The sequence below is a fragment of the Poecilia mexicana genome, unplaced genomic scaffold (assembly GCF_051168715.1).
Source record: "Poecilia mexicana isolate PSO_F unplaced genomic scaffold, ASM5116871v1 scaffold_11, whole genome shotgun sequence".
In the NCBI taxonomy this organism is placed as follows: Eukaryota; Metazoa; Chordata; class Actinopteri; order Cyprinodontiformes; family Poeciliidae; genus Poecilia; species Poecilia mexicana.
The window spans coordinates 3,336,404-3,362,384 of record NW_028263380.1 but is presented as its reverse complement, the minus strand read 5'-3'; the positions used below and the strand labels follow the sequence as shown (position 1 = coordinate 3,362,384).

Below are 25,981 nucleotides of genomic sequence, written 5' to 3'. Positions count from 1 at the left end.
TAGCTCCTCACTTCAACGGCTCTAAAGCAGCCTGTGCCATTTAAGCACCGCTGCTGTTGCTCCTCCTGAACCACTGTTCTAACAGTAGTGAGGGGGACCTAAAAATTAATTCTTATTTTTTCTTATAGACTGCGACAGACTGGCGACCTGCCCAGGGTGTACCCCACCCTCTCGCCCGGAAGGTTAGCTGGAGATAGGCACCAGCAACTTTCCCGACCCCACAAGGGACAAGGGTGTTAGAAATGGATGGATGGGTGGATTTTTTTCTTAGATGAACGGCAGATTTACTTCGTTCTTTGTTTGTATTACCTTTATTATATTGCTATTGTTTAAGTCAGGGGTCCCCAAACTTTTTCCTGTGAGGGCCACATAACTTTTCCTCCTCAATGTGATTTAACTGATCAACAACATTCTCAAATTTCAATTCCCTATTAAAACCTAATTCCGTTTTAATGGGCGCTTTCTTCTTTTATTTCCAATTTTGACTTCCAATGATTCACTTTCTGCTAAAGAGCCCCCTGGTGGTTGAAGAAAAATCCACATATAAGCGGCTTATAGTCCGGAAAATACGGTATATGAAAAAAAAATCTGAATGCTCTCTGGTATTGTTCAGGGGGTTGGACCAAATGTGGAGGCGGGCCGAATTCGGCCCGCGGGCCGTAGTTTGGGGGACCACTGGTTTAAATACTAGGGTTTCTGTCATTATTTTCTTGGGAATGGGGGGGGGGGGGGCAATTCTAGACTTTTCCAAGATTTTCCAGGATTTAAGCCTATGCTAGCAGTAGCAGTACTGTCTGTGTTTTTGGGAACTTTGGTCATGTCAGGAGAGGAAAGCTTGGCAGATTTGTGCTTTATACTTCTATACAATTTTTATCTCTACTGAAGTCGGTAGAGTCAGTAAAATGTTATTAGCCTTCTGGCTCAGAAGACTAATATCATATGGGTTGGTAACAGAATTGAGCCAGTGGTGAAGATGAACACCATCCAGCCGACCGGCAATAAATTTGCAATTAACCCACTATAGATGGGGGAAAGAAAAGAAAAAAAAAAACATAGCTAGCTAGCTAGTAAGGGTGAATTAGCAGCTAGTTAGTGATAACTTTAACCGCAAGTCCCACATCGCAACAAAGATGTCTGCAGGTGACTCAAACTTTTGCCTGATGGAAAAGTCTTGCAAAAAAAATCTACAAAGAATATACAAGATTATGGTCATATGAAGGGAAATATAAGACCTGAGATTAAAGTATTGAAGGCCAACTTTCCTTTTATGTTATTTGTTTTGTAAAGTCTAAGACCTTTGAATAAGACAATCTCAATGACTTTTATTTTGTATTATTTGTATACTATCATTCCTGTGTATTATTTGGTTTAATTTATTCTAATCTGATATTACTTATGTTGAAGGCATTTCTTTGTAATATTTGTTCATAATAAAGTTATGTTTTGAAAAGGGAAAAAAAATGTAATTTAAATTTTTTAAAGACATTTTAAGGCCTTAATTTTAGATACATTAATTCAAGACAGTTAAAGTTGAGCAGACGGCGAGCTGACAGTAACACTCCAACAGGCTGTTATTGTCACCCTGTGGGCCTCAACCCACTATGCTTTATCTCTCACTGATTTATTACAGATCCTCCCCTGATCCTTCCAACCCAGTTCAGATCTGAACAGGGCCTTTGGATGAGGTGGAACACCTTCATGACGCAACAAAACACATCCAGTTGTCTTTTATTAAATCACTCAGAGAGAAAGTAATGCTACAGTCTCAACCACCACAGCTTACTTGCTATTTGTAACCGTGTGAAATTGCAACTGCTGCTAGCAAATGGCAGAGGAATGTGTCACTGCAACAGAGGCTTCGTGAGTTTCAAACTAATAACAATGGGCTGGGCTGCAAGAGCGAGCAGCTGGGGCAAGCTGGGGCAAACAATATTAAAAATAAAATAAGTCAGTTTCCATCTGCCCTCCAGAACAACTCTATTGGTGTAAAACAAACTGGAGCACGTAGCCTCAGACAGATGGATGAGAGCAGCAACAGCAGGTGTAGATGTTACAAAAGACGTTTTTGTTGTCTCTGCGTCAAAAAATGCCATCATAATCCATTTTTAAAATGATAGTGACCTATTCAATTGCATTTAATTTTCATTGGGTTCTACAGGGTGGGCCTTAAGTTTCCATACATAGGAGAATGTAAAATGTATATTTCTTTTATATTTCAGATACCTAAGAAGATGCGTTTGACAAAAGAGCAAAGAATTGGGTGGCTGGATCGGGAAGCAGTCGCATGGTTGCACGAAACATTAACAGAAAACATGGAACAAGAACAGACACGACACTGTGGCAAATCTTATTTGCAAGTTTCAGAAAACTGGAAATGTTGCAGATCAACCATGAAGTGGTTCAAGACGTGCAGCAGTGTCCCACAAAAATAAAAACGTTTGTCCAATCTAAAATGTTTATTTTTTCTATGTATGGAAACTTACGGCCCACCCTGAATATCAAACATTCATGGACCTGACTTGATCACCTGCTTGTGCACAATCAAATATCTGATGTTGATCTGGAGGATGAATCTGCCCTCTGCTGTCACAGTACAAACTAGAATTACAAGCACCTCTTCACCCAAAGTTTTGGAGTCAGGGAACATTTCTCAAAAGAAAATCAATCAGAAGTCGACAAAACTCTCCGAATGATGGGCAGCAGGAGGAAATTCCGCAGAATGCGCTCCCTCTATGCAGAATGCTCAGAGGGAGCCTTTATGAAGGCCAAAGTTATGATGGCTTTGGCCTTCATAACTCTTCCATGTTCTGGCAGCTCCCGGACAGCGAGATGTAGTTAGACAAATGGCTGTCAGATTTTTCTTTCACCATTTTATGCACCCTTATGTAAACAAAAGACATTTTGTTTACAAATGTCTTTGTTAGCCTGGCTCTTTATTATTAAATTGAATATAATAGGTGAGCTATTGTCGTTACAGGTTGATTTTCTAAACTACAGAAAAGTAATTGCTAGAGATGCTCAAATATGAAAAATTAGGCTGATTTTGATATGATAGTTATACTGCTGTATTTACCAATATTTTATAAGTTTTTTTTATTCAATTACTCGATTAATCGTCAGAATAATTGATAGAATATTTGATAACTAAAGCAACTGTTTACAAGAGCCCTAATGTGAATAATTTTGGTTCATCAGAATATTCTTATCATTTAAATTTGTCCCTCTGTCTAACTTTCTCCAAGTTACTCAATAATTTTTTTTTTTCTATTTTCTACTTATTTTATTGAATTATTATTATTTTTTGCCTTTCTCTGAACCAATCAGTCTGAAGTTATATCTCTGACCTGTATTGGGGCACTTACTCTATTGTGCTATATCTTACCTACTCACCTCTACCTAAGTCTGAACAACCTCTCAAGCAGGAGAAGAGTTGATGATCAAAATTAAAATCTAGCTTAAGCTTGTGTAAGACGCTCTGTAAAGTTGACTTTCCTGTTTAGGTGGGAATTTCCTAAAACAGCTGATTTGCAGTAGAGTGGCATTCCAAAAAGACAAATAAAGGTGAAAGAAATCAATTAAAACTAATGTTGTTATCGGGTTTTCTATAATTGATTATTTTATATAACCTTTTCATGTATACTTGTTTCTACATCCAAATCTATTTTTACATATACTGCTCAAAAAAATAAAGGGAACATTTCACTTTAATTGTGTGTGTGGCTCCAAATCCAGGCCTCCATTGGTTAATAAATTTGATTTCCATTGATGATTTTGTTGTCAGCACATTCAACTTTGTACAGAACAAAGTATTCAATGAGAATATTTCATTCATTCAGATTAGGATGTGTTATTTGAGTGTTCCCTTTATTTTTTTGAGCAGTGTATTTACTCATTTTAAAGAATTCCTGAAATGCCATGCTGAAAGAACTCAAGAAATAAACAGGAAACTTCTGAAGAATGTGGTGGAGCCAATGCAGCTCTGTGAGGGAGAACACTCCACGGTTCCCCCTGAGTATTTATCTCAGACTGCAGATAGCAGAAACCACAGTTTATGCTGACTGCAACCAAAGGATGGCTGAGTAATTACTAAAAGAATTATGCTGTTTCTCCCACAAACATTAGGTCTGTTTTACTGAGCAGGTTAAAGAGCAACAGGATTTACTCATGAGCACATTCCACCACAGGATGCTGAATATTTACATTACACTGAAAATAGTCGATTTAGGTGTATTCTGCTGTCAAAAACTGTTTGTTTACTTTCAAGGAATATTTCCTCCACCACCTACAGTTTCATCAGTCATACCAAAACTAATCTTCAGTAACATTTTGTACAAATACAAATACAAGTTTTGTAAAGACAGTTGAAACTAGAAGTTTACATACAACATTTCTTTCTCACTATTTGAAGTTAAATCAGACTAAGAACCAGGTCTTTTTATTTGGTGTATTTAAACTTCTGGTCCCAACTGTAAATGCATTTGAGACTCTTATCCTCTGTCATCTTTAATATTGTTAACAGTGCATTATGGTGTGTCTGTTTTAAAAGTAGGAAAGAGATGAAGACTCTCATGCTTTGTAACTGTTCTAAAACCCTCAAAAGGATTTTGGACAACTTTGGGAATGCTGAGAATGACAACAAGCATGATGGGGTTTTGCTTTATCACATTGGTACTTTCAGTTTCTAGATGTCAGAGCACAAAGTCCAGAGAATCAAAAACAGTGCAGTAGACAGATTGGATAGCATGGGGTTCCTCAGAGTACAGATCTCTGATGAATTCAAGAAAACATCACTATACAAGATTTCAACAGGTGGCTAAATCAAGAAAACAGATATTTAGTTCAGTATCCAGTCAGACTTCCCTTACCAAGATTATATTTCCATGTGGTCAGTTTGGTAGTACAGAAAATGTTCTGTTACAATTTTGACAGATGTCCTTTCACCTACAAAGTCATAATTTCTTAACTTTGCACACAAGTTGCAATGAGGTTAGAGAGAAGCCAGGTAGTCCATGGCTTATGATAAAGGTATAATCACATTTGGACATTTTGACCAACTTCAAAAGAGGACACAAATACAGAGACCAAAGCAACTCATTATAGAGAGGACAGAAAAGAAACTCACCAAGCGCTGCAGCAGTGCTGTTGCGGTTGGTGGGTTTAGGTGGAGGCATAGGAGGTTGCTTGAGGTGTGAAACAACAGGTGACTGCTGAGCATGAGGAGAGACAGGAGGTTGCTGGAGATGTGGAGGGACAGGAGGTTGTTGGACATGGGGAGGGACAGGAGGTTGCTGGACATGGGGAGGGACAGGAGGTTGTTGGACATGGGGAGGGACAGGAGGTTGTTGGACATGTGGAGGGACAGGAGGTTGCTGGACATGGGAAGGGACAGGAGGTTGCTGGACATGGGAAGGGACAGGGGGCTGCTGGACATGGGAAGGGACAGGGGGCTGCTGGACATGAGAAGGGACAGGGGGCTGCTGGACATGGGGAGGGACAGGAAGCTGCTTTGTGTGGGGTGGAACAGGGGGAGGTGCGACAGAGTCTGCTGACAGAGTCTGCTGAGGTGGGTCATCTAGTATGAGAGAGTATGTCCTCAGGGGTTTGGCAATTGCAGCTTCAACAGAAGAGCTGGAGGAGGTAGAAGATGAGGAAGAGGAGGAGAAGGACAGGGTCACACTGGGAGACTTGGAAAGATGACCAGTGGGAAATTTAGGGGGAACCAAAGCTCGCTTGGGTAGGGGTAGATGCTGTTGGGTATCTTGCTCCAGGTATTGGTCAGGGATCAATCGGACACCGACAGATTCTGCAGAGGCGTGGACAGACACAAACATACACAAACAGTCATTAAAGGAAAGATTGACAAGGCTTAAAACACTGAGCTTTGGGAAACTATGTAAACAGGAAGCACAAAAAGCGTCGACACAAAATCAAGACTGAGGCAAAAGCTGAAATGAGGGGACTGGCTTGTAGGATATTCATTAGAGGAGAGGTAACCTAAAGTACACCCATGGCGACAGATCAAAGCAGGATCTTCTTGATTTATTTTGATTCAACAGTGCATTGTAAAAAGTACTCAGACCTCTTGAGCTACTTTTGTACACTTTGTCACATTACAACTACATAGTTGTGAAGTGGAGGAGAATAAACATCTGCACTTGGCTTCTTGAAAGCTAAATCAAGACTTGAAAATGTTTCAAGAGCCTTAATAATTAACCCTACTGTGCAACCTTTAGCAACTTAAAAAGAGAGAAATGGAAGAGTTTGGAACAGGATAATTTTCTGAATCTTATGACAATTTCCTTACCTAAGCGGTCACGGAACTCAACTGTTGGTTTGTGTCTGGGTAGAGCGTCATTATCTGCGAAGATTTGCTGCATTGGAGGTCGCAAGTCCATGTCAGGGACTGGACGGACATCAGGCAATATTCTGTCCATTTTCTCACGTTCATCTCCCTGTTCCTTAATCCAGTCTTCCCGTTTGTCCCTGGTATCACCTCTCTCTACCTGAGCATATTTCCTGTCCCTATCTTCTCTTACTTTATCATCTTTTCTGTCGTCTCTATACTCCTTCCTTTCACGCTCAAGCCATCGCTCTTTGTTGTCTTTTCTTTCTCTGTCATCAAGTTCTCTCTTTTCCTTTTCATACTGCTCCCTATCCCTCCATTCTCTTTCATCACGATCTCTCTTTTCCCTGTCCTCCCTATTCCGATCTTTCCTCTCCCTCTCGTCCCGATCACGATCCCTTCTCTCGTCCCGATCACGGTCCCTCCTCCCCCTCTCGTCCCGATCACGGTCCCTCCTCTCCTTCTCGTCGAAATCACGATCCCTCTTGTCCCTCTCGTCCCGATCACAATCTCTCCGGTCCTTCTCGTCTCGATCCCTCCTCTGCCTCTCGTCCCGATCACGATCCCTCCTCTCCTTGTCGTCTTGATCCCTCCTCTCCCTGTCGTCTTGATCCCTCCTCTCCCTGGTGTCCAGATCCCTCCTCTCCCTGGTGTCCAGATCCCTCTCCCTCCTCTCCTTGTCGTCCCTCTCCCTCCTCTCCTTGTCGTCCCTCTCCCTCCTCTCCTTGTCGTCCCTCTCCCTCCTCTCCTTGTCGTCCCGATCCTTCCTCTCCTTGTCGTCCCGATCCCTCCTCTCCTTGTCGTCTTGATCCCTCCTCTCCCTGTTGTCTCGATCCCTCCTCTCCTGAATGTCTTGGCCATCTTGGCCATCCCTCTTCTTGTCTTTACGGTATTTATCATCTTGTGTAGAGTCAGACCCTTTTCTTTCATAGTCCAAGGGAATGCGGCTTTGTCTGTCTACATCCACGGGCAACTTTGCATATTTGTCCACATCCAGAGGCGCCCGGTTGGGCGCCTCTGCATGTGCTCTGAATGTCTCCAATGGTGCTCTGTTGCGACGGTTTTCTCCTTGAGGATGCCTAATGGGATTTGCCTTGATGTCAGCCTGTCGATTTCCCGTTTCTGTCACCCTATCGGCATCTATTGGTACAGGGTGCCCATTTTTAACTGGTGGATCTTTGAGGTCAATTTCATTGTTGCGCCCTAGCCACATGCAGAGGGGGAAAAAGTATATGAGCAAATAACATTTTTTTGCAATTAACTTGGAATCACTTTGGAAACTAAAGCACTTGCATGTAGACCTACCATTTTCAGGGATCTCTTTTAAAACTCCTCTAGCAATCAGCTCATTGCGAGATTTTCTGACAGAAATCTTTCTTTCCAATTCTGAAGAAGAAATACCATACAAATAAATTGTTTAATTTACCACACACAAGACACAAGTAACTACTGTAGCAAGCATACCTTTAGATGTTTCAGAGAACTTCTCACTTGGCTTCTTCTTCTTAAATCTAAAGGGCTTGAGGAACTTTCCCATGGAAAATTTGGTTTTGCGCTTTGCTGGGGGTGCTCCTCCTCCAGAGTTTCCTTCTTCAGGCCCTGGTGTGCTCTGTTGCAAGTCGACCTTGTCATCTACCAAGACAAAAACAAAAAAAAAAGTATGGTTTTTTTATTGTAGTGGCAGACAAAATAAAAGAGACGTGCCACAGCAAAACTGTGAAAAGACCAAGCAATTTCGGTAAAAATAGTGATTTACCTTTGTTTGTGCAAAATATACTAGTTGAAGTATGCTTTAAACAGCAGTTTCTGGGATTTTAAAATAAGAAAGTTTGTATTAGAATTCAGTTTCTTAATTTTTTTAATACAAAATCCCAATGGACTACTCTGGCACCCCGACCACCGGGCTTAGCAAGTTTTCTGGGGGAAACCCTGTATAGCACTACATAATGTATTCAGTCAGTACAGTGACTAACTGCACACTGAAGCTGCAACACATAAAATAAAAAATTGTTTATGTCTGCCTTTCTTTGGGCTTGGACCTACAATTCAAAGTTATAGGATTTTATGCCCTCCATTTCAGGATGGGCATGGCTGCGTTTTCCAAGCTCAGTCTAAACTCTAATGTACACAAGAAACGGAAAACATTGTCCAACATATTGTATTGTATTTATTAGGACTGAAACAATTCCTCGAATGATTCGAGTACCTCGATTATTAAAATTCCTCGAGGAAAATTTACCTGCCTCAAAGGTTCGTTAATTTATGTTTTATTATTTAGTGCACCGTGTTCCAGTCGGAACATTATTTGCGTTGGGTGGAGCTCTGAATTCCGCCTCTGAGTTGTTGACGAAAGCTAAGTGTTAGCGGCATAACGTCCAATTTTCAAGTTCGGCCCGTGGGAATTATATTGATTGATTTTTGGGGGGACCAATAATCATCCTTAAAATGAATGGCGCAATGCCTGGAATACGGCAGCCTTTCTCCCCTGGGAGCTGCTGGTTGAAAGCGAACGGCTGGAAGAGCACTGCAGGAGTATTTATACAAGTGAGCGGATAGACTGAACACGGCGGGCGGCTGAGTAGTTTGTAAAATTCAGCTTCTATTTAAAGCTGAACTCACAAATACACTCAAGGGGGATACGTAACAGGCATCAGATAAATATGTTACACCAGTTAAATTGAGAATAAATAGCCTATCACTCAATATGAAATTTTGTTGAGTTTTGGCAACAATGATTTATTACAAAACCCACAAACTGAGAAAATAATAATAGTTATCCGGATAAATAAATCAGTAACCCAAAATCCCTCAAAAATAAGTTTAGGTGAGATTTAATTCACTCAGTTCATGTCAGTAAAGAAACCCAAATGGTTAAATGTCCAAATATTTCCGATCCTTTTTAATGTGAATATTGTCCACAAAAGAGTTCCATATCCTGGGAGAATTTTTTCCTGTTAATCCAAAGTCCCAATCCAAACGAAAAATCCAAAGCGTCGAACACCCCTCCCCAAAAAATGAGAAAAAAAGAGTGGTACCACCAAAATCCCCAAAAAGAAAAGTCATGTCCAGATCTCACCAGGAATGTATTTCTGTCGCACCGTCGGCGTCCTCCTGTAAATTGGCGTCCTCTTGCGCCCGGCGACGTTTCCTGGGCACTAGCTCCAATCCAGCTCCTAAAGCGCACGATCCGCAGCGCTGAGGCGAACTTTGATTGCTGTTTTATCTCTTTCCTTTGATTCTATCACTTGTTCTAAGCTTTCAGTCAATCCAAGTCTCCCGCTGCACAGATCTGACGGTGAGCGTCTTCCTCTCCGATTGTGCCGCCGCGCGCCGACGCACACGCCCCTTTTTATACACTAATCTCAGCCACACCTAAAAATCAGCATGACCTGCCCAAAAATCAGTTTTAAAAGTGGAAATTCGGAATAATTTTACAATGAAATAACAGCAACTGTTATACAAATCAGATGATACATTTACTCTTCAATGAATTTATCCAGGAAAAAAAAAACAAACAAATATAGAGGTTATGTTACAAGTTGACGCTTGTTGTGTAAGTGTAGCTTTACGGAGAAACCACACAATAAATTTCATATCATCCCGGTCTGAACAAACGGGTGGTGGAGCACATTGTGGCGGTACGTAGCTGGTAGATGAGTTTCTGAGTGTGACGAACGAAGGTGCCGTAAATATCCCGTATTGTTCCCTCCCCCATTCTTACTTTCGTCCCCTGGTCTACCGGTCAACCGGTCATCTCCCCCCCACTTATGCTGGTCTGTACCCTGGTCTATTTCCTCCCCTCTACCCCCCATCTTACATCCATTCGTTCGCTCGCTCGTCTGCCCCCCAGTAAATGATGAGCTTTTGTCAAAACACCCGGGTAGTTAATCAGGTAAAGGAACTTCTTGAAATATCTTCATTTTTTTCATTTTTATGTGTTTAAGATTATTAGAAAGTTTAGAATCAACACTTTCAGAATCTGTACAAAAACTCAAAACAACCTGGGGAGATTTGTTCCTGGTTTTGTCATGGCCAGTCACAAATGTTTACAGCTCCTTCCCCTTACTGGAATGTAATAGACAAACATTTATTTCTGTTGTGATTATGGCAAGGTAAAATCTGAGAAGTATTGTATCTACAATACTTCTCAGAATGTTATACAATGTATTGTATAACATTTTTATAACACAACTGTCCGAGTGAGTACAGCTATGGTAGTTCAAGAATTCAATCTGGAGTCCATGGTTAGAGAAGAGGCCTTGAATAAAACTAGTGTGGAGAAAAAAGAAATCTCTCCAACGGTCGTCTAAAAGAAAACAATGTAGCATAGGTTTGTGTAGCAACAAGAAAACAAGATTTCACATTTAGCCAAGACTTAAGCTGCTAACTTACCCTTATTACCAAGTTTTCAATTGCCATTATTATTTCTTTAAAATAAGCTTAAGAAAAATAATTCAACGAACAGAACCAGATTAAACGCAGGCTAAAGCAAGAAGGGACATGAATGTTACGGTAAATATTACCAAAAAAAATTCTAAAGACGGTCTTAGGCTTAATTAGAACCGTAATCAAGCATGTGGGTGTGAAACCACTGCTTAATAGCTCTGTGTAACACAGAACAAGGCAGTGAGTACTGAGTCACAGCTCCAAAGTGGAAATCCCTACTGGGCTTGTTACTGCACGGTTGGGTAAAATCCCACAACAAAATGACCTTGAACTATTGAGCAGCTACAATCAAATCTGTACTTTTAAAGTAACAAACACAATTTCTTAATCAGGATTTTGTCCAGTGTATTACAAGTATGCAGATTTTATTCATTTATTTTATTTGCCCAAAATCCTATCAAAAATACAAATGAGTTTAGAGCATCTGTCAGTGGTAATTCCTACTACAAATTTGAGTGAGAGTTAACATTCTACATCTGGTGTCAGGATTTGTACTCTACCTCTTTTATTCACTTTGGGAAAACAGATCATTTCAGTTTTCATTAGTTTCATTTCATTTCATCCACTTCTATATCGAATAAATATAAAAAAAACCTCAACATCCATAATAATCATTTTTTACTTTATTGTGACTTTTTTGATGTCCTGAAACTAAGGCTAGTGAAGGACTGCAGATCCATGATGGACTAAAACATTTAAGTGAATCTGTTGCACCCTGTTATGGCAGCTTGAGAAGTCTTGGCCTACACTGTACAAACTGAGGATTGAGTCAATATTTGGCCCTAAACTTCAACAAGAAGCATACACATACAGATCTCGGGTAGATCAAGAAACAGTGACTGTTTTGTCAATAGTAGACCATTTGTAAACTGTGATCATGTGGACTCAGAAATCAGATCAACTACAACTTTTGCCAATTGATCAAGCCATAAAAATTATTATTTCTCATTATGTTTTTAGAACATAAAATTGTGCTGGTACCCTCAGTGATAAATAAGTAAAATAATAAAACATATAATATCTGCTGATAAAGTCTCAATTGGTCTTTAGGGTTTAGCAAATGGGTGTGAGTGTGTCTGCAGGGAGGCAGAGAGGATGGAAGGTGGACAGATGTTTCACAGCTCTTGGGAAAAAGCTTTTCCTTAGTTTGTAGTCTTTATGCACCTGTACTGTTTCCCAGATGGCAATGGTACAAACAGTTTGTGTCCTGGCTGTTTGGGATTAGCAGCAATACGGCTGACCTTCCTTTGCAGTTTCCCAGCTTATATTAAGTCCAAGTTCAGTAACTGACCCCCAACAATCCACTGGGCAGTTTTCACTACCTGGGCCAAATCAGGTTACCATAACATCCACTAGACAATATTAACAACAAGAATCATGGCCGTTTGTCTGCCCTACTATCCCAAATTTAAAAGTGTGGAGTTTGATTAACTCTCTTGGGATTTTAGCTAGATCTATGCACTTTAATTAGACAAGACAACACTACTGTCAGAAACAAGCATCACTAGTGCAACAAAGGATGTAGGAAAGCTGCCATGCTTACTATTGGTGGAGGTCCTATTATACTTGTTTCTCTTCCACACACCACAACAAAAGAGCATAACAGAAAACTAAAAATGGGTGGTCCCCGATTATGTTAATGGGATAATGATTGAAAACATAAGTCTATAGAAAAACATGGTCACTCCAGTCCCTAGATCTCAATCCTTTAGAAAACTTGAGGGCTGAACTGAAGAGAAAAAGAACATAAGAGAGAACCCAGGACTGTAGAACAGTGGTGTCCAAAGTTTGTCCATAATCATGACACAAGCTGCGTTTCTATTGCAAGTGTGCTCAAACCTATACCTATGTTCTGCTAATGTCGAAAAAACACATACAGCTACAAATACCGTTTTTCCTCCAAAGACCGACTCCACAGTGTCAAAAACAAAGAATGTAGGAAAGCTGCCATGGTTCCCTACATGGCATCTTTGCAACTCATCTGAGCTCAGATGAGTTAGTTCTAATAATCTGCTTGCATAAACTATCTCTGTTAACAATAGAACATGCCCCTTCTCCTGTCAACACTCAGCCATTTAAACGCAACGTGCGATAAAACATCAAAACTGCAAAGACCAGCTGGCACTTATCTAACTCCCTGCTGGCCTACGGTCAGGCTCCGACTGACTCATGCCAATCACATGACATGCTGAAACCAAATATGCAGAATAGCAAACCAAAGTCAAAAATACACCGGCAGTTGGTGAGCAAATATGTAACCAGGACAATGTTGTAGAGTAACAGTGAAGTTTCACAATCCTTTTCAACTTCCACACAGTCAGGAAATATACAAGTGGAATATTACTAGTCGACAAATCATAGAATCCGCTTTATTTAGAGCAGAAGTGTAGATGTATAAAAACAGGTGAGGTAAAAGTATGAGGATGGTGGAACAGTGCAGGTCCTTAACTGCTGCTCTAAAAGGACCAAGAGTGGTGTGCAAACAGAGAGAGGTTTGTGTGGTTTGTGGATTTCACAATCACCACATTCCATCTGCATGCATTCTTCTCCACCTGCCTGTACCTGCCACCCTCTCGCTCCCCCTGCATTACAAACACCTGCTTGACTTTAACCTCTCGATGGCTCTGAGATCTGCAAAGATGAATAAAAGAAAATACTTGACCGCTTGTTTCCTGGTCTGTTGCATTTACGTCCCATCACTTTCTCAGACTTACCAGCTTGGCGTGTGGCCGGTTGCTGGGCCACGGTCTCGCTGCTAGCATTTTGTCCCATGTTAGGGCCTCTGTCCCCACCGGCTGGCCAGGCACTGCCTCCCCTGAGGCCCCGCGGGAGGAGAGGAGAATCTTACTCCAACTCACTCTTCTCCAAAGCACACCAAACTACTGTAACTACTGTCTTGACTGCTCACTCGAGGCGGTTAGTGTCTCTTGGCTGTAGAGTCCAGCACCTCCCCCTTTCTTCAGCTTGAGTTACTTGTTCTCTCCTTCCCTCCCTGCTTCCTTCGTCTCCTTGCTTTAAAACACAAACACGCTCCCTCTCTCAGCATTTAAGTCCCTCCCTTCATGGAGATCTGGCTTCATAAATAAGGTACACAGGAAAGGTAGACCGACAGAGATGGAAGTCATTTCTAAAAGTGGATTTCTCAGGGGCAAAGTTCAAAGCAGGCAGGCTTTGAGGTTCGACTGGTCTGACCACCAGGCCTTGTGGGATTTGCAACATATTGACCTCCCCCACTTTTCCATGCTACATGTTCTCTGCTGTTAGCACCCTCTCACTGAGGGACAATAAAGGATGGGGTCGGACCCTGCAGGCTGATGTAATCGGAGAAGCACAAGGTGAGCCAGACTGAGGTGGAGTGCAGTGACAGAGAACAGGAAGTGACACAATGTAGGTGTACTGTGACTCTGAGGATTGTCCTTATAAACCGAGTGTAAAATAATGACTGAAGGTCTTATGTTAGCAACATGAGTATGAGATGAGATGAAACTCCTACTATGTGATAACTAGAGATGCAATATTAATACCTATATCGGTCCTGATACTGAAAAAAAATTCTAGATCGGATATTGGTGACAATGTACCTGATCTATAAGGGCAGCTCTATTCAGTCTATAGTTCTATGCTTTGTGCTATGGGTAATGTCATGTTTTATTATTAATTTTACATTATATTTAGAATTCCTAATTGCACTTTCTGAATCATTTAAAAGAAGGGTTGTGGCAGTTTAATTTATACAAGATAGTCAACCTATTGTTTTAGTCAGTTTCAGTTTCTTTATTATTTATTTTACATCAGGTGTTCTGCTTCTAATTGCACAGACTGAACAAATTAAAGTTGTTTTGTTTGACCAAGCTTGTGCAGCTATTGGTGGATTTAAGTGTGATGAACTGGTGTAGAGTAAGCACATTAATTTTTAATTTAGTACATTGATGTCTATGTTTTTTTTTTAAATAAATCTTTTAAGTCAATTCAGGTGTTTTTATGTATCGGATCACTATCAGCAGATACTAAACCTCAGATATGCGTCTCTGAATCGGAAGTGAAAGAAGTGGATTCTCAAGATAACCTTGAATAAAAACATGACTGCTTCAGGATATTTATATGAAAACTGTACAACATGACCTAAGTGGTTGTATTTAAATTAAAAACAAAGACACAGTTATTACAATCTGAATAAAAGAAGACTTTTAAACAAGATATATTATTTTACCTTTTGTAGTTTTGCACATAATGTTTGAGTTCTTTAAAAAAATTGAGTGTGAAACACATTCTAACACCTTGTAAAACTAATGTTCTGTTAAATCACAGCAGTTTGTTTCATTTGTGAAACCGAATAACAATAAACACTTTCACATGTTGAAAGTATTTTTTTAGCAACAGATGTATCTTTTGCTACAAAAGATCAAGTGTTCACTAAAGGAATAACATTATTGCATTTTAGGCAATAGAATGCTCAGATTTTAAAAGGATTTTTTTTTCATCTTTTAATGCATTTCTTGTATTGTATAGAAATGTTAAGTATTAAAATCAAAAATATGTTGAATGTGCCAATTATATTTATCCAATTAATCAAGAATTAATTAATAGTCACAACTAATAACCTTTGGTACCATAGTGTCAAATGGCAGCAATTACCCAATCACTGAACCAGGACCATGTCCATCAGAGAAAATAGATTATATCAACACATTACAGCAGTAAAATAATTACTTTGTGAAATGCAGCATTTATTAATAAAAGATAAATTAAATTGTAAGTACACCTGACTTTTTTATAGAAGCTAATAAAAGTGAGACCAACAGAGAAAACAGTACAGTACATTCTCTTATGGTTCTATTTATCATCTGGATCAAGTTATACTCTTGCTCCCTCTACAGGCCATTTAAGGTACTGTAATACAACGGCATGTCTATGACTCATGTACGATCACAAGGCAGCAATCAAGACAACAGTCCAATAACACCAGGGTAAATAAAGAGAGATGATGGGCTTTTATTGTGTAATTTATGTTTCCATGGCTGGAAACCTGTTTGCTCTATTTAAAGAGGAGTAGCAGGCAGACATTTCAACAGGCTCCTCTCAACAAAGCCCGAACCTGGATCTGTGAGCACAACTGTGTTTAGATCAGAAAGGTCCCATTTCACACAGAGTTCAAGAAGAAGTCCAGTTTATTTTTACTGCTTGGCCACACGTGCAAGCAGAGATGAGTTCCCTAAGCTGTCCTCAGTGAGGCCCTCTTAGTACTAAAGCGCTTTTGGCACCCTGCCCGGCCTCCTCATGGTGCTTCTGGAGAAAACACAATGAACAACCAACCAGCAACACTGACTCAGATCGTATACTCTTCAACTGCAACAGGTACAAGCCAAGAACATTCCACATGTGACATTCAGGAAACAGGTTTACTTACAAATATGTTGAGACTGCATAGCCATGTCAAACGTTGCACCACTGCTGCCTCTCCTGCACTGTGGCAGTGAGCCTCAGGTAATGTGAGTGTGCACAGATACTTAGAGCTTGTTAAATGATTGAGGTCAACAGTGAAATAGATTCAAGGCTGTGTGACTGTAAGGGAAACCAGTGGTGTTGCTACAGGTAGGTGTGTGTGTTCAGGGTGAGGACCGATCAGGAGGTTTCAGTGATAAAAAGGATGATGCGTCACACAGTCAACCCTTAAACCCTTAAACCCTCACCCCACCGCTCACATCCCGTATTCTGCTCAGACACATTGAAAACAGCAAGGAATCTCACAGCAGCAGCAATGAACAGCTTCCAATGCATGAAGATGCAGAGTGGCTTATTGTCAACTGATTAATAAACATCAAAACTCCATTATGTCTGCACTGCATGCGGTGGAAAACCTTAATGACATTTTAAAACTAAAACATGATGAGTCAGATTACTCTGGACTATCTAAGGGTGGTGGTACAGCAACTATTCATAACACCTACAAAAAAGGAAGAGGTAACTTCAACTTTCATTTTAGGAAATTTGCAACCCAAGAACCAGAGCTTTCCAGAAGCTAAAACTGATTGGTTGCGGACACTGCCTCTAGTTCCTGATGAAAGAGAACCTTTCTGATGGAGGGTTATCACCAGTTTTAAGGTCAGAGCTAGAAACACCAACAACTCATGGTTAGTAAGCTCAAACCTAGTTAAACATTGGAACTGCTTTGGTGGAAAAGGACCCTACGATGGTCCCCTACTTTCCCTCTGCTTTGGAATCTCCATAGACAATAATTTTTACCTTTTACATCTAGAATCACACTTTTGGACAAGTCCAAACCCTTCTACACCCTTAACTCTCTTGCTTCATCGCTAACCAACTCAACTCAAGATGTTCCTCCTGACATACTATAATGTTCTACACATCTCTTTTTTCATTACTCCTATTAACAATCCTAACATCTCCAGCTCATCACCTTGTCTTTGTTACTGCTATTGTGCCAAAACCTTAAAATTCCTCTTTCCACTCTAGAATCTTTCAGTAACAAATAAGACACTGCTGTCACTGTTTTCTTAACCTCTAATGTGCAATGATCCTGACCTCAAGTTCTTCAATTTATCCAATCTTAGTACCTCTGCTCTTTGCACTATAACATTGGATCTGTAGAGATAGTTTTTGGCAGGACATCCCAATTGTCCACGCTATTGATTCCTTCCCCCTCCCCGAGCAATTTTGTACGCTGTTTTATGGTACAGCGTTTAGGAAAGCATTTTGACCACTAGTTGAACTCTCACTGCGCAGGCAGAATTAAACTCAAACACATATCAACGACATCAAGTCATACAACTGCAACGACAAACATGATGAATGTGTCGTGCTTGTCGCAAGCAGTGCCCTTCTTGTGTCTCCCAATCATTGGGCAGTGTTGTGTGACGTCAGTAGCTCCACCCTGACTGTACATTGTCCTATATCTACAACAGAAGAGGGTCCAAAAATGACACAATATGGGTCAGCTGCATAGACCGCAAATACGATGAAAGACGACAACATAGAGTTCTGAATCGCAGACATTAATTATGAAAATTGGCATCAGCCAATCCTCTGCTTCAACACACTAGAGTAGGGGGTACACTTAGTTCAGTTTTCTGGCCGACCACCGATATTTTAAAAGCCTGACTTGCGGAGGAGGTAATTTAGCCGTTTTACTCAGGTGTGCTAGACCAATGATGCATCTTAAAAGGTTGCATAACAAAGACCCACAAGGACTCAAACAGCTTTTAAAGAGGCCAGAGCCCAATGTCAAGGCGCTAAATTATGAAGTAAATGTTTTAAAGTCCTATCTGATATATACAGCATTTTTATAACAACTGAAGGTAATATAATTACTTGATTGTGCTCTAAAATGCCTGGAAAATATATAATACTGCCCCTTTAAGGCTCTCCAATATGCAATTGACAGAATGCTGTGTTTGGAATTTGTTGTTAAAGTCTGAAACAAGCAAAGAATTTAGTAGTTTTAAAAAGGTACAATATGTCGGAAGTGCATGCATTACTTAGAGCGACTGTGTTACCAGCAGAGAGAGAAACAAAAAGCTGGCCTGACTCAACTCAACCTGACTACTTTTCTAAAGCTTTCTCATCTATAATGTCACAGAAAAATTAAAACATACCTCAACATTTACAGTGCAGTAATATTTCAAAAGTTTTCTTACCAGGTTTATCCATTACAGTGTCCAAAACTCTGCCGTTAGTACCTGAAACAGATAAACAGGATCAGTTTCAAACTTATTGCAGCTGTTCGCATGAAAACCTGAGATTATCAACTGCTATAAATTATGTCATCATCTATTATTTTGTGTTTTATTTTGTAAAACACCTGACAACGACAAATATTCAATAGTATAAATTCAAACTAAATTGCAAGAAGAAGAATACAAGGCAGCATATTTAAAAAAAAAAAAAAGGTTTGCTTGTTTCCTTCAGTGATTCTTGGTGCAGCGCCGAGGGGGAGAATCAATCTCAATGTTAAGAGGTTGAACAACCTATATGTAGCTCAGTACACCTCAACAACTTCTTTCTGCTTCTAGTTTTTATGTCACAAAATGCTCTAGAGTAAATCAGGCAGATGATTTTCCATGTGAGCTGTTGAATGGTGTGTCCTGTAGCTTTAAGAGCCAGCACTAGCTTGGGGTTGTTTGTGGAGGACAAAGAGATCACAGGGACAAGGACAAACCAAACAGCTGACAACAACAAAATTCTGGGGTCTTCTGTCCCAGTGAAGACAACATGATAAGAGCTTTTAGGTTACTCCCATTTGGGCAAAATCAGTGGGCTGGGCTACAATGTGACGACATCCAAGGTTGGTGGTTTCACCGGTGTCGACCTGCCCTTTGGCAGAGAACCAACTTTTAAACCCAGCCTGGGTGACTCACACACGGCATGAATCTCTTACTACAAATCAAAAATCACAGGCTCACTGATCATCAAAACTCCACTATCTAGTCATCTTGGCAGCCAGGGATGGCTGTATTTTCCTAAGCATGTAAATGCACAACAAAAAAATCCATGACACTCGCAGTCAACGTCCTTGTTGGCATTGAGCTTTTGCAAAGTAAGCAGGTTATGAGCAACTGGATTTCGTTGTGGCGTTTCTTCAAAATGGGGAGTGAAGACTTTTTCCAGGAAGTAGTCCGCTCCAGTAACAGAGTCAACAACATCAAACCAGGTGGATGCATAATTTCTGCTTCAGTCAGCGCTGTGTTGGAGCCGCCAACGCCTCTGGCTGTTAGCGTGGCTTCAGTCAAACCAGCTTGACAGGTTAAAATGTGCACAGCCTGTCCTTCATGCCTCTGTTCATCACTGCCCAACTAAGGCATACAACATGCAAACAATGCTAATTCATCCAATAATATTCCATTTTAAACAAAAACGTCCTAATAAGTCTGAAGATGTGATATTAAACAACTGATTTTTATAACACTGACCAAAATGTGCTTATGTATTAGTCATTCTTCTCAATCAGCTGTAGAGAGAAGAGAAGTTGAGACGGAGTCAAACTCACTAATAATTCACCAGATAAAGTTCAGCCCGTCTGCAGCCCGGTTCGTTCTCAGGTGTCTTCCTCTGCAATGTTTCCAGCTTGCGGCTCAACAAACAATGAGCCAAGTTAATGTGCACCAGCCTGTTTGCGTATGCTCACTCCAAACAGGAAACCTCGTCCTCACGGTGTGAAAGAGGACAAGCGCACGTGCTCACGCCCCGTCAGCCAAACGTCTATGCTGAGGGCCTGAGCGGGACGTTGGCTGCACTGGCTTCAAACCAGAGCCTCTATGTTGCCAGAGAAAAGTCAAGAACAAAATGTTTGTCACAGTACAAAAAAAAAAAGATTGGGTGCTGAGCACGGAGCTGAGAATAGCAGCCAGATTTTCAGGTTTGGTAACAGGATCCATCAGCAGTATTCCTGGCGTTTTCACAAGAGAAAAGGACACTGTGCACCGAGAGAACAGCTGACAGAATGACAGCGGAGAACAGAGACAGAGGACTGGAACCATGTCACAACAATCAGTAGTTCTGCATTTCTGCTCACGGTTATGATAATTTCAGAATCACTGAGTTAGCAACTATACATACCAGGGTTTCCGCCAGAAAACCTGCCTTCTCCCAGTACTAACTGTAGAAATACACCACTCAGTCAGAAACAACCAATCAGGAGGAGGGTTAGCACTGTCAATCACTCTCATGCTCGCCCACTCCTGCTTGCTCTCTGCTATACTACACTTGGTTCACCACAGCATAGCTTACCATGAATGCTGAGGCAAGTTAGCATAGCCACTTATGATGGTGGATAAATGGTAAGTCGTTTCTCCGTCATTAGGACATTGAGCAGTGGTTGACTGATAGCACTAAGACCCTCATCAAAAGTTACTAACAGCTTTATATATTGTTGTGCCGTAAAAGGGAAACCTATAATCGAGGCACTGCGTCTGAAAACAGTCATTTTGATTAACCATCCATACCTAAAGACAGCTCAAGTCCAAACAACTCACCAACAGCATAAATGAAAACCTTAAAACATCAGTCAGAACCTACCAAATTCTGTCGTCAAACAGTCTTTTGCAAATAAAATATTGATAATGAGATGACCACTCAGGATCCAAATGACTCACTTTACCCAACAGGCACTGGGCCAACCAACTGGATCAAATTGTTACAATTCTGAAAGATGAGAACGGAGTGGCAGTTGTGAGCTCTTCTTTATTAATTGTACTTTTTAGCTGTGTTTTACAAAGATGTAGAAAAAAGCGCCTCCTCTGACCGAGATGGAGAACAGGCACAAGGGGAGGAGCCCAGCATTATCACATCATCTGAGGTGCCCAGGTTGGGACAGTGTAACATGTTTCAGCAACGTCATCTTTGCCAGAAAACAATCTAATCTCAAACGAGGCAAACAAAAAATGAATATAGAATGTAGCCGGCCTCCTGAAAAGGAACAGATTCCACAAGAACTAGTTCATTTGAGGAACCTTCAATCCCATCTCTGTTGAGGTGTTACAGAACGAAGTCAACAGAAGTACCAAAGCTGTACTTTCTACATGTTCAAACATGTCTGGAGCTCACTGAGGCAGAAGAGCAAGTCTTTAAAGTAGATAACAGAAAGGGGAACCGTGTTTCTCAGAGCTGCTTGTTTTCTTCTTCTGGACTTTAAACCAGGAGCATGCAGGATCTGGAAAAGTTAGCAGCCTTTTGGAAAGCTCTGTGTAATGGGATGGAGTCTAGACTATCTATGGAAAATACACAGACACCACTGCTTCAACAAAGATACCAACTATAGGTACGATTCGGCGTACACCAATAAATCAGCCTCAATTTCCTTCACTTTGGGAGATCGGTGATCAGCTGATACTTGCATGTGAAACCAATCTTATCCACCAATCTTTTCTACTTCAGCAAAGGTCTACAGATCAGCCTCTGTCCTTTTTTGCTCTGCTGTGAGGTTTGACTAACAGGTGTTTGCAGCTAACAATAGTAGTCACCCCACGGTTGCCAACTCAGCAATTTTCTTTCTATATGTAGTGATATGTCAGACGAAAAAATAAAATAAAAAATCAGCAGCAATAATTGGAATTGGCAAGTTAGGCTACGTTATCGGCGATGAGCCAGAAGAGTGCCATTGGTGCACCTCTATATGCTACGGATCACATGTGTCAAACTCAAGGCCAACCTATTTTGTGGACTCTAGATGACCACATAAACAGAACTTCAAGATAACAGTTGTGTGCTTAAATATTATTTATTATTTTAGCAGTCAAATCAAATCAGTTATTATTTGTACAAGCCCAAATTACTACTGTGAAAAGATGTTCAGGATTATGTAATTTTAATAAGTATTCATTGAAAAAGTGAATATAATAGAGATGTGCCGATCAGGTTTTTTCCTGCCGATTCCGATCACCCATGAGGGCAGATCACCGATAAAGATCACATAATTATTATTTTTTTAATCATAAGCACTACAGGTTACATTATGTGGAAAAAGGAACCATGACCTTAATTTAGACAAAAACTTGTTTTAATAACCTTTTACACCCCCGATAAAGATCCTTTAGCATCATAACATGATTACGTTTTACATGATTGTATAAAACATAAACATATTGTTTTACACACACAAAGGGATTCCATTTTTTTTATTAGCTTTTCAGATAAAATACTTCATTAAATTATGCTTTACGATTTAGTGCTCTGTGTTCCGACGAGATGATTATTTGTGTTGCACAACACTCTCCCTTAAACCAAAAAGCTGTTGACGAATGCTAAGTGTTATAAGCAGCTATGGAGGGAGACAGCGAGGGACAGAAGAAAAGAAAGACCTAAAATGTCAAAGTGTGGGATCAATCTAAACCCAAAAGGCATTTTTGTTCCCTTCGCTAAGGACTCAAACTTTTATCTGTAATTGTCAGTACAGAATCTGACATGTTTTACATGTACAGGAAATACATTTTAGCTAACATTACCCGTACTCAATGACCAAAGAACTGATGGCATGGAAAAAACTGGCTTGGAGATACCCATTTTATGAAAAAAAAAGTCATATTTCAAATTTGCAACTGAAAATTGAGTGTAAAATAAAAGACAGCATTTACTAATGCCTCAGTTTCTGTTTGGTTTTTGATTTTTTAAAAGTTAATGTAAAACATTTTGTTTCTCATCTGTTCTTGAGCTTTAAAAAGCTTTTTCATATTTCAAACTTGAAACTAAAAGTAATTTTTGAATCATTTTGCATTTTAAGAAATAAAATGTTTTCTTATTCCCGTAACAAAGATCTGAATTGATTTTTACTACATTTTCCCTTTCATCTTTCTTTTACTAGCTTAAGTAGCTAGAATATTTTTTTTTCATTTGATTACTCAAAATAATCAATAGATTACTACAATACTTGTCTACGACAAACCTGGACACATAGTGAGACTTTATCCCTGCTAATACTATAATTAAATGCTGACCAACAGGAAGGATAGAACAGAAATTCTGAAAATTAGGAATTTGTTAAAAAAAAAAAAAAAAGACTACTAGCATCAGTGAAATTCAATCCCACAGATCAGACCACACTGTCAAACTGTGTAGAGAATGTAACATATACAATATTGCTACATATTGATTATCAACCAGAACAGCAACACTCACATTGATCCAATATTTCCATATCGGTGCATCCCTACCTGTCAGTCAGACTTTTTACAACCCTTCAGAGATGTGATTTCTCATTTGTTATTATTTTTATTGGCCGAAATGTCCAAGTTCACTGTGTTCCTATATCCAGATTTTATTCACACAATCCCGTGAGTTCCTATCAGATCATTAGAACCCCCCCTCAAGCCCCTGGGAGCACTTCATGAATGAAAGAAACACAATCATCCATTGTGCTGAGGTCATTCTGCAGAGCTGGCATCACTAAATGAATTGCTGAGCTGCAATTTGCATGATAAGAGAGACAGACAGCCAGCGAGAAAAAGAGAGACAGCCACAGAGAGAGAGAGAGAAAGAGAGAAAGAGAGAGAGAGAGAGAGAGAGAGAGAGAGAGAGAGCAAGCTGTGTGGATTTGCAGCAAGCCGCTGTCAACAAATAGTTGATGATGGCACACAGATCTGATTATATAACTCTCACGGTTCCACAACACTTACAAACTTCACTAAGAGCTTAACTAATTTCTTCTGAATGTGTCCATTAACCTCCATTCAATTCAATGTGGATTTTCTACCAACTATAAATATCTTGTTTTACCAAACCTAGTTAACTTGTTGGTATGTAGCATCAAAATTTACAAGCAAGCAAGCAAAAAAAACAGTCGTTTTAACAAAAAAAAATCTCAAATTGTTTTGATGTAAAAAAATATCTTAGTGGGGAAATGGGGGGAGAGAGAACACGGATATGGCCTCTTTCGCTGAAGCTCCGATTCCTTCCCAACCCGTCAGGCTCGTTGTTCAGAATGGACCCTCAGCCTGGACAACGAAGTTCAATTTTAAAAACAGTGAACGTACAAAGCACCAGAAACACAACTGACCTGAACACGGCGCTGTCTATTTAGATCAAGCAGCTCCTTTTTGTCCTCCAGCTGTACGATCGTCCCTACCGGGTGTGCTGCTGTTTTCAGGCACACAGTGCTTGTCAGAACAAGACCAAGGGGTTGACAAAGGAATGTCCTGGAATGCTTGGTAAAAGGGCAGACTTGTTCCTTCTACTTCACACCTTAACCATTCCGGCCATAAAAAGCCTCAGCTGGTATTCAAACATCGAGTACATGTCTGGAATCCAGAAGGATGAATTCAAGCGTTCATATCAAGGTGCACACTGACAACACACTGTTTAGCATCTGATTCAACCTCTAACCTGGAACCAAACTACAATATCGTTTCCCTGTTTATGAGGAACGTGAACTACATTTGATTAGCTTTAGTACAAAATATAGAACATAAACCTGAAGTGTATTATTCTACACTGATGAATTCATAATTTGTGAGCTGTAGAGTAGATACTTTATCCAATTTAATGTCGTCTATGAGTCAAGACAGTCTAGAAATCCCCACAATTAGTATTTAAAACAAGCAGATTAATTGGCTCCTTAATCTCAGACTGTGTATTAATGAGACTGTAACAGTGCAGAATACTGCAGTGAAGGTTGGGTCAGATTTGACCAGATTTTCGCAAAAAGGGTGGAATAACTCTTTACCCTGCTTCCAATCAGATACGAACTTCAGCTAACAGGTTAGATAACTTCTACAGCTTATTTAGCTTCGAACCAACAAACGCCAGTCAAATACTGAACTACACAGTTTGGAATAAAGCATTACTCTACTAGTAATGTTTCTCTTCCGACCTAACAAAAACTTCGGTAGTTAGTACAGAGTGACTTATTACATCGATAAAGGTATCTTGTTAATTCCTGATCGCTGGCGGCTAAAGCTGAGTAAGCCAGCAACAGGTGGCTACATCTTGTCCCACTACTGCTGCTGCTATGTGAGCTTAATATAAAGAGATCCCACTTCTCATCCCTGTTCACTGTGGAGTGTCGCGCGCAGCAGATACTCACCCTTTCTAGTACGTACTTTAAGTGTGTAGAGATGGACCCTCAAAACACGGAGGCGCGTTTCCCACCGGTGTCCTGGTTACTCCTGACACTCGTCGCTGCTGTCCATGACCCACAGGGAGCACAAGGCGGAACTAGCTCCCACGAATTAGGTTTCAGTCTAGTTAAGCCACAAAACTAACTTTGAGTCCAGGAGGAAAAAAGTACCGCGTAAATACATCCACTGAATATTCCGCAAACTTATTCCGCGTACATTAATATAAAGTATTCTCACTTTTTCTGTCGACAATTTGCTGTCAATGGATACTTGGACGTTAACCTCCGAGGAAAGATTACATACTGAGGCGCATGCGTACTTCTGCTGGGGAAGTTGCTCCTGCACCTGACCTCCGAGCACGCGCCGCGGGCACGGGGGTAAACCTCAATAACCACGTGACCGGACATTTTACAGGAAATGACATTTTATCGGGTTAAGTTTGTGTTAGAAGTGGTTAAAATGGTTAAAGAGGGGTTCAAGTTTAGCCGCTGAAACGTTTAGCATTTTTTTTCTAGAGAATACATCAAGTTAAAAATAAATAACTTAAGCATAATACATATGATTAAGTGATTATCAGTGATTATCATAATATTGTTTGAATTTAATCTTAAGCATACAGAAAAACACA

General features: G+C 40.2%; 1 protein-coding gene across 7 annotated transcripts in view; it reads right to left on the bottom strand.

Moving 5' to 3' along the window:
- The window catches only part of phactr4a (phosphatase and actin regulator 4a), a 36,717-nt gene extending 11,030 nt beyond the window's left edge, over nucleotides 1–25,687 (bottom strand). Inside the window, exons 1-7 of one of the 7 annotated variants that reach the window (XM_088010073.1) lie at nucleotides 25,591–25,687; nucleotides 25,320–25,476; nucleotides 18,445–18,486; nucleotides 7,808–7,975; nucleotides 7,649–7,729; nucleotides 6,305–7,546; nucleotides 5,123–5,803 (exon numbers count right to left, since the gene is read on the bottom strand). In XM_088010073.1, the coding sequence (XP_087866199.1) occupies nucleotides 5,123–5,803; nucleotides 6,305–7,546; nucleotides 7,649–7,729; nucleotides 7,808–7,975; nucleotides 18,445–18,457 (2,185 nt within the window). In that variant the 5' untranslated portion in view covers nucleotides 18,458–18,486; nucleotides 25,320–25,476; nucleotides 25,591–25,687. Of the gene's footprint in view, nucleotides 1–5,122; nucleotides 5,804–6,304; nucleotides 7,547–7,648; nucleotides 7,730–7,807; nucleotides 7,976–13,503; nucleotides 13,763–18,444; nucleotides 18,487–19,793; nucleotides 20,042–24,293; nucleotides 24,478–25,319 lie in introns of those variants that run through there. The other 6 variants (XM_088010072.1, XM_088010071.1, XM_088010074.1 and 3 more) reach the window with 6 other exon arrangements.
- Nucleotides 25,688–25,981: the final 294 nt, after the last annotated feature.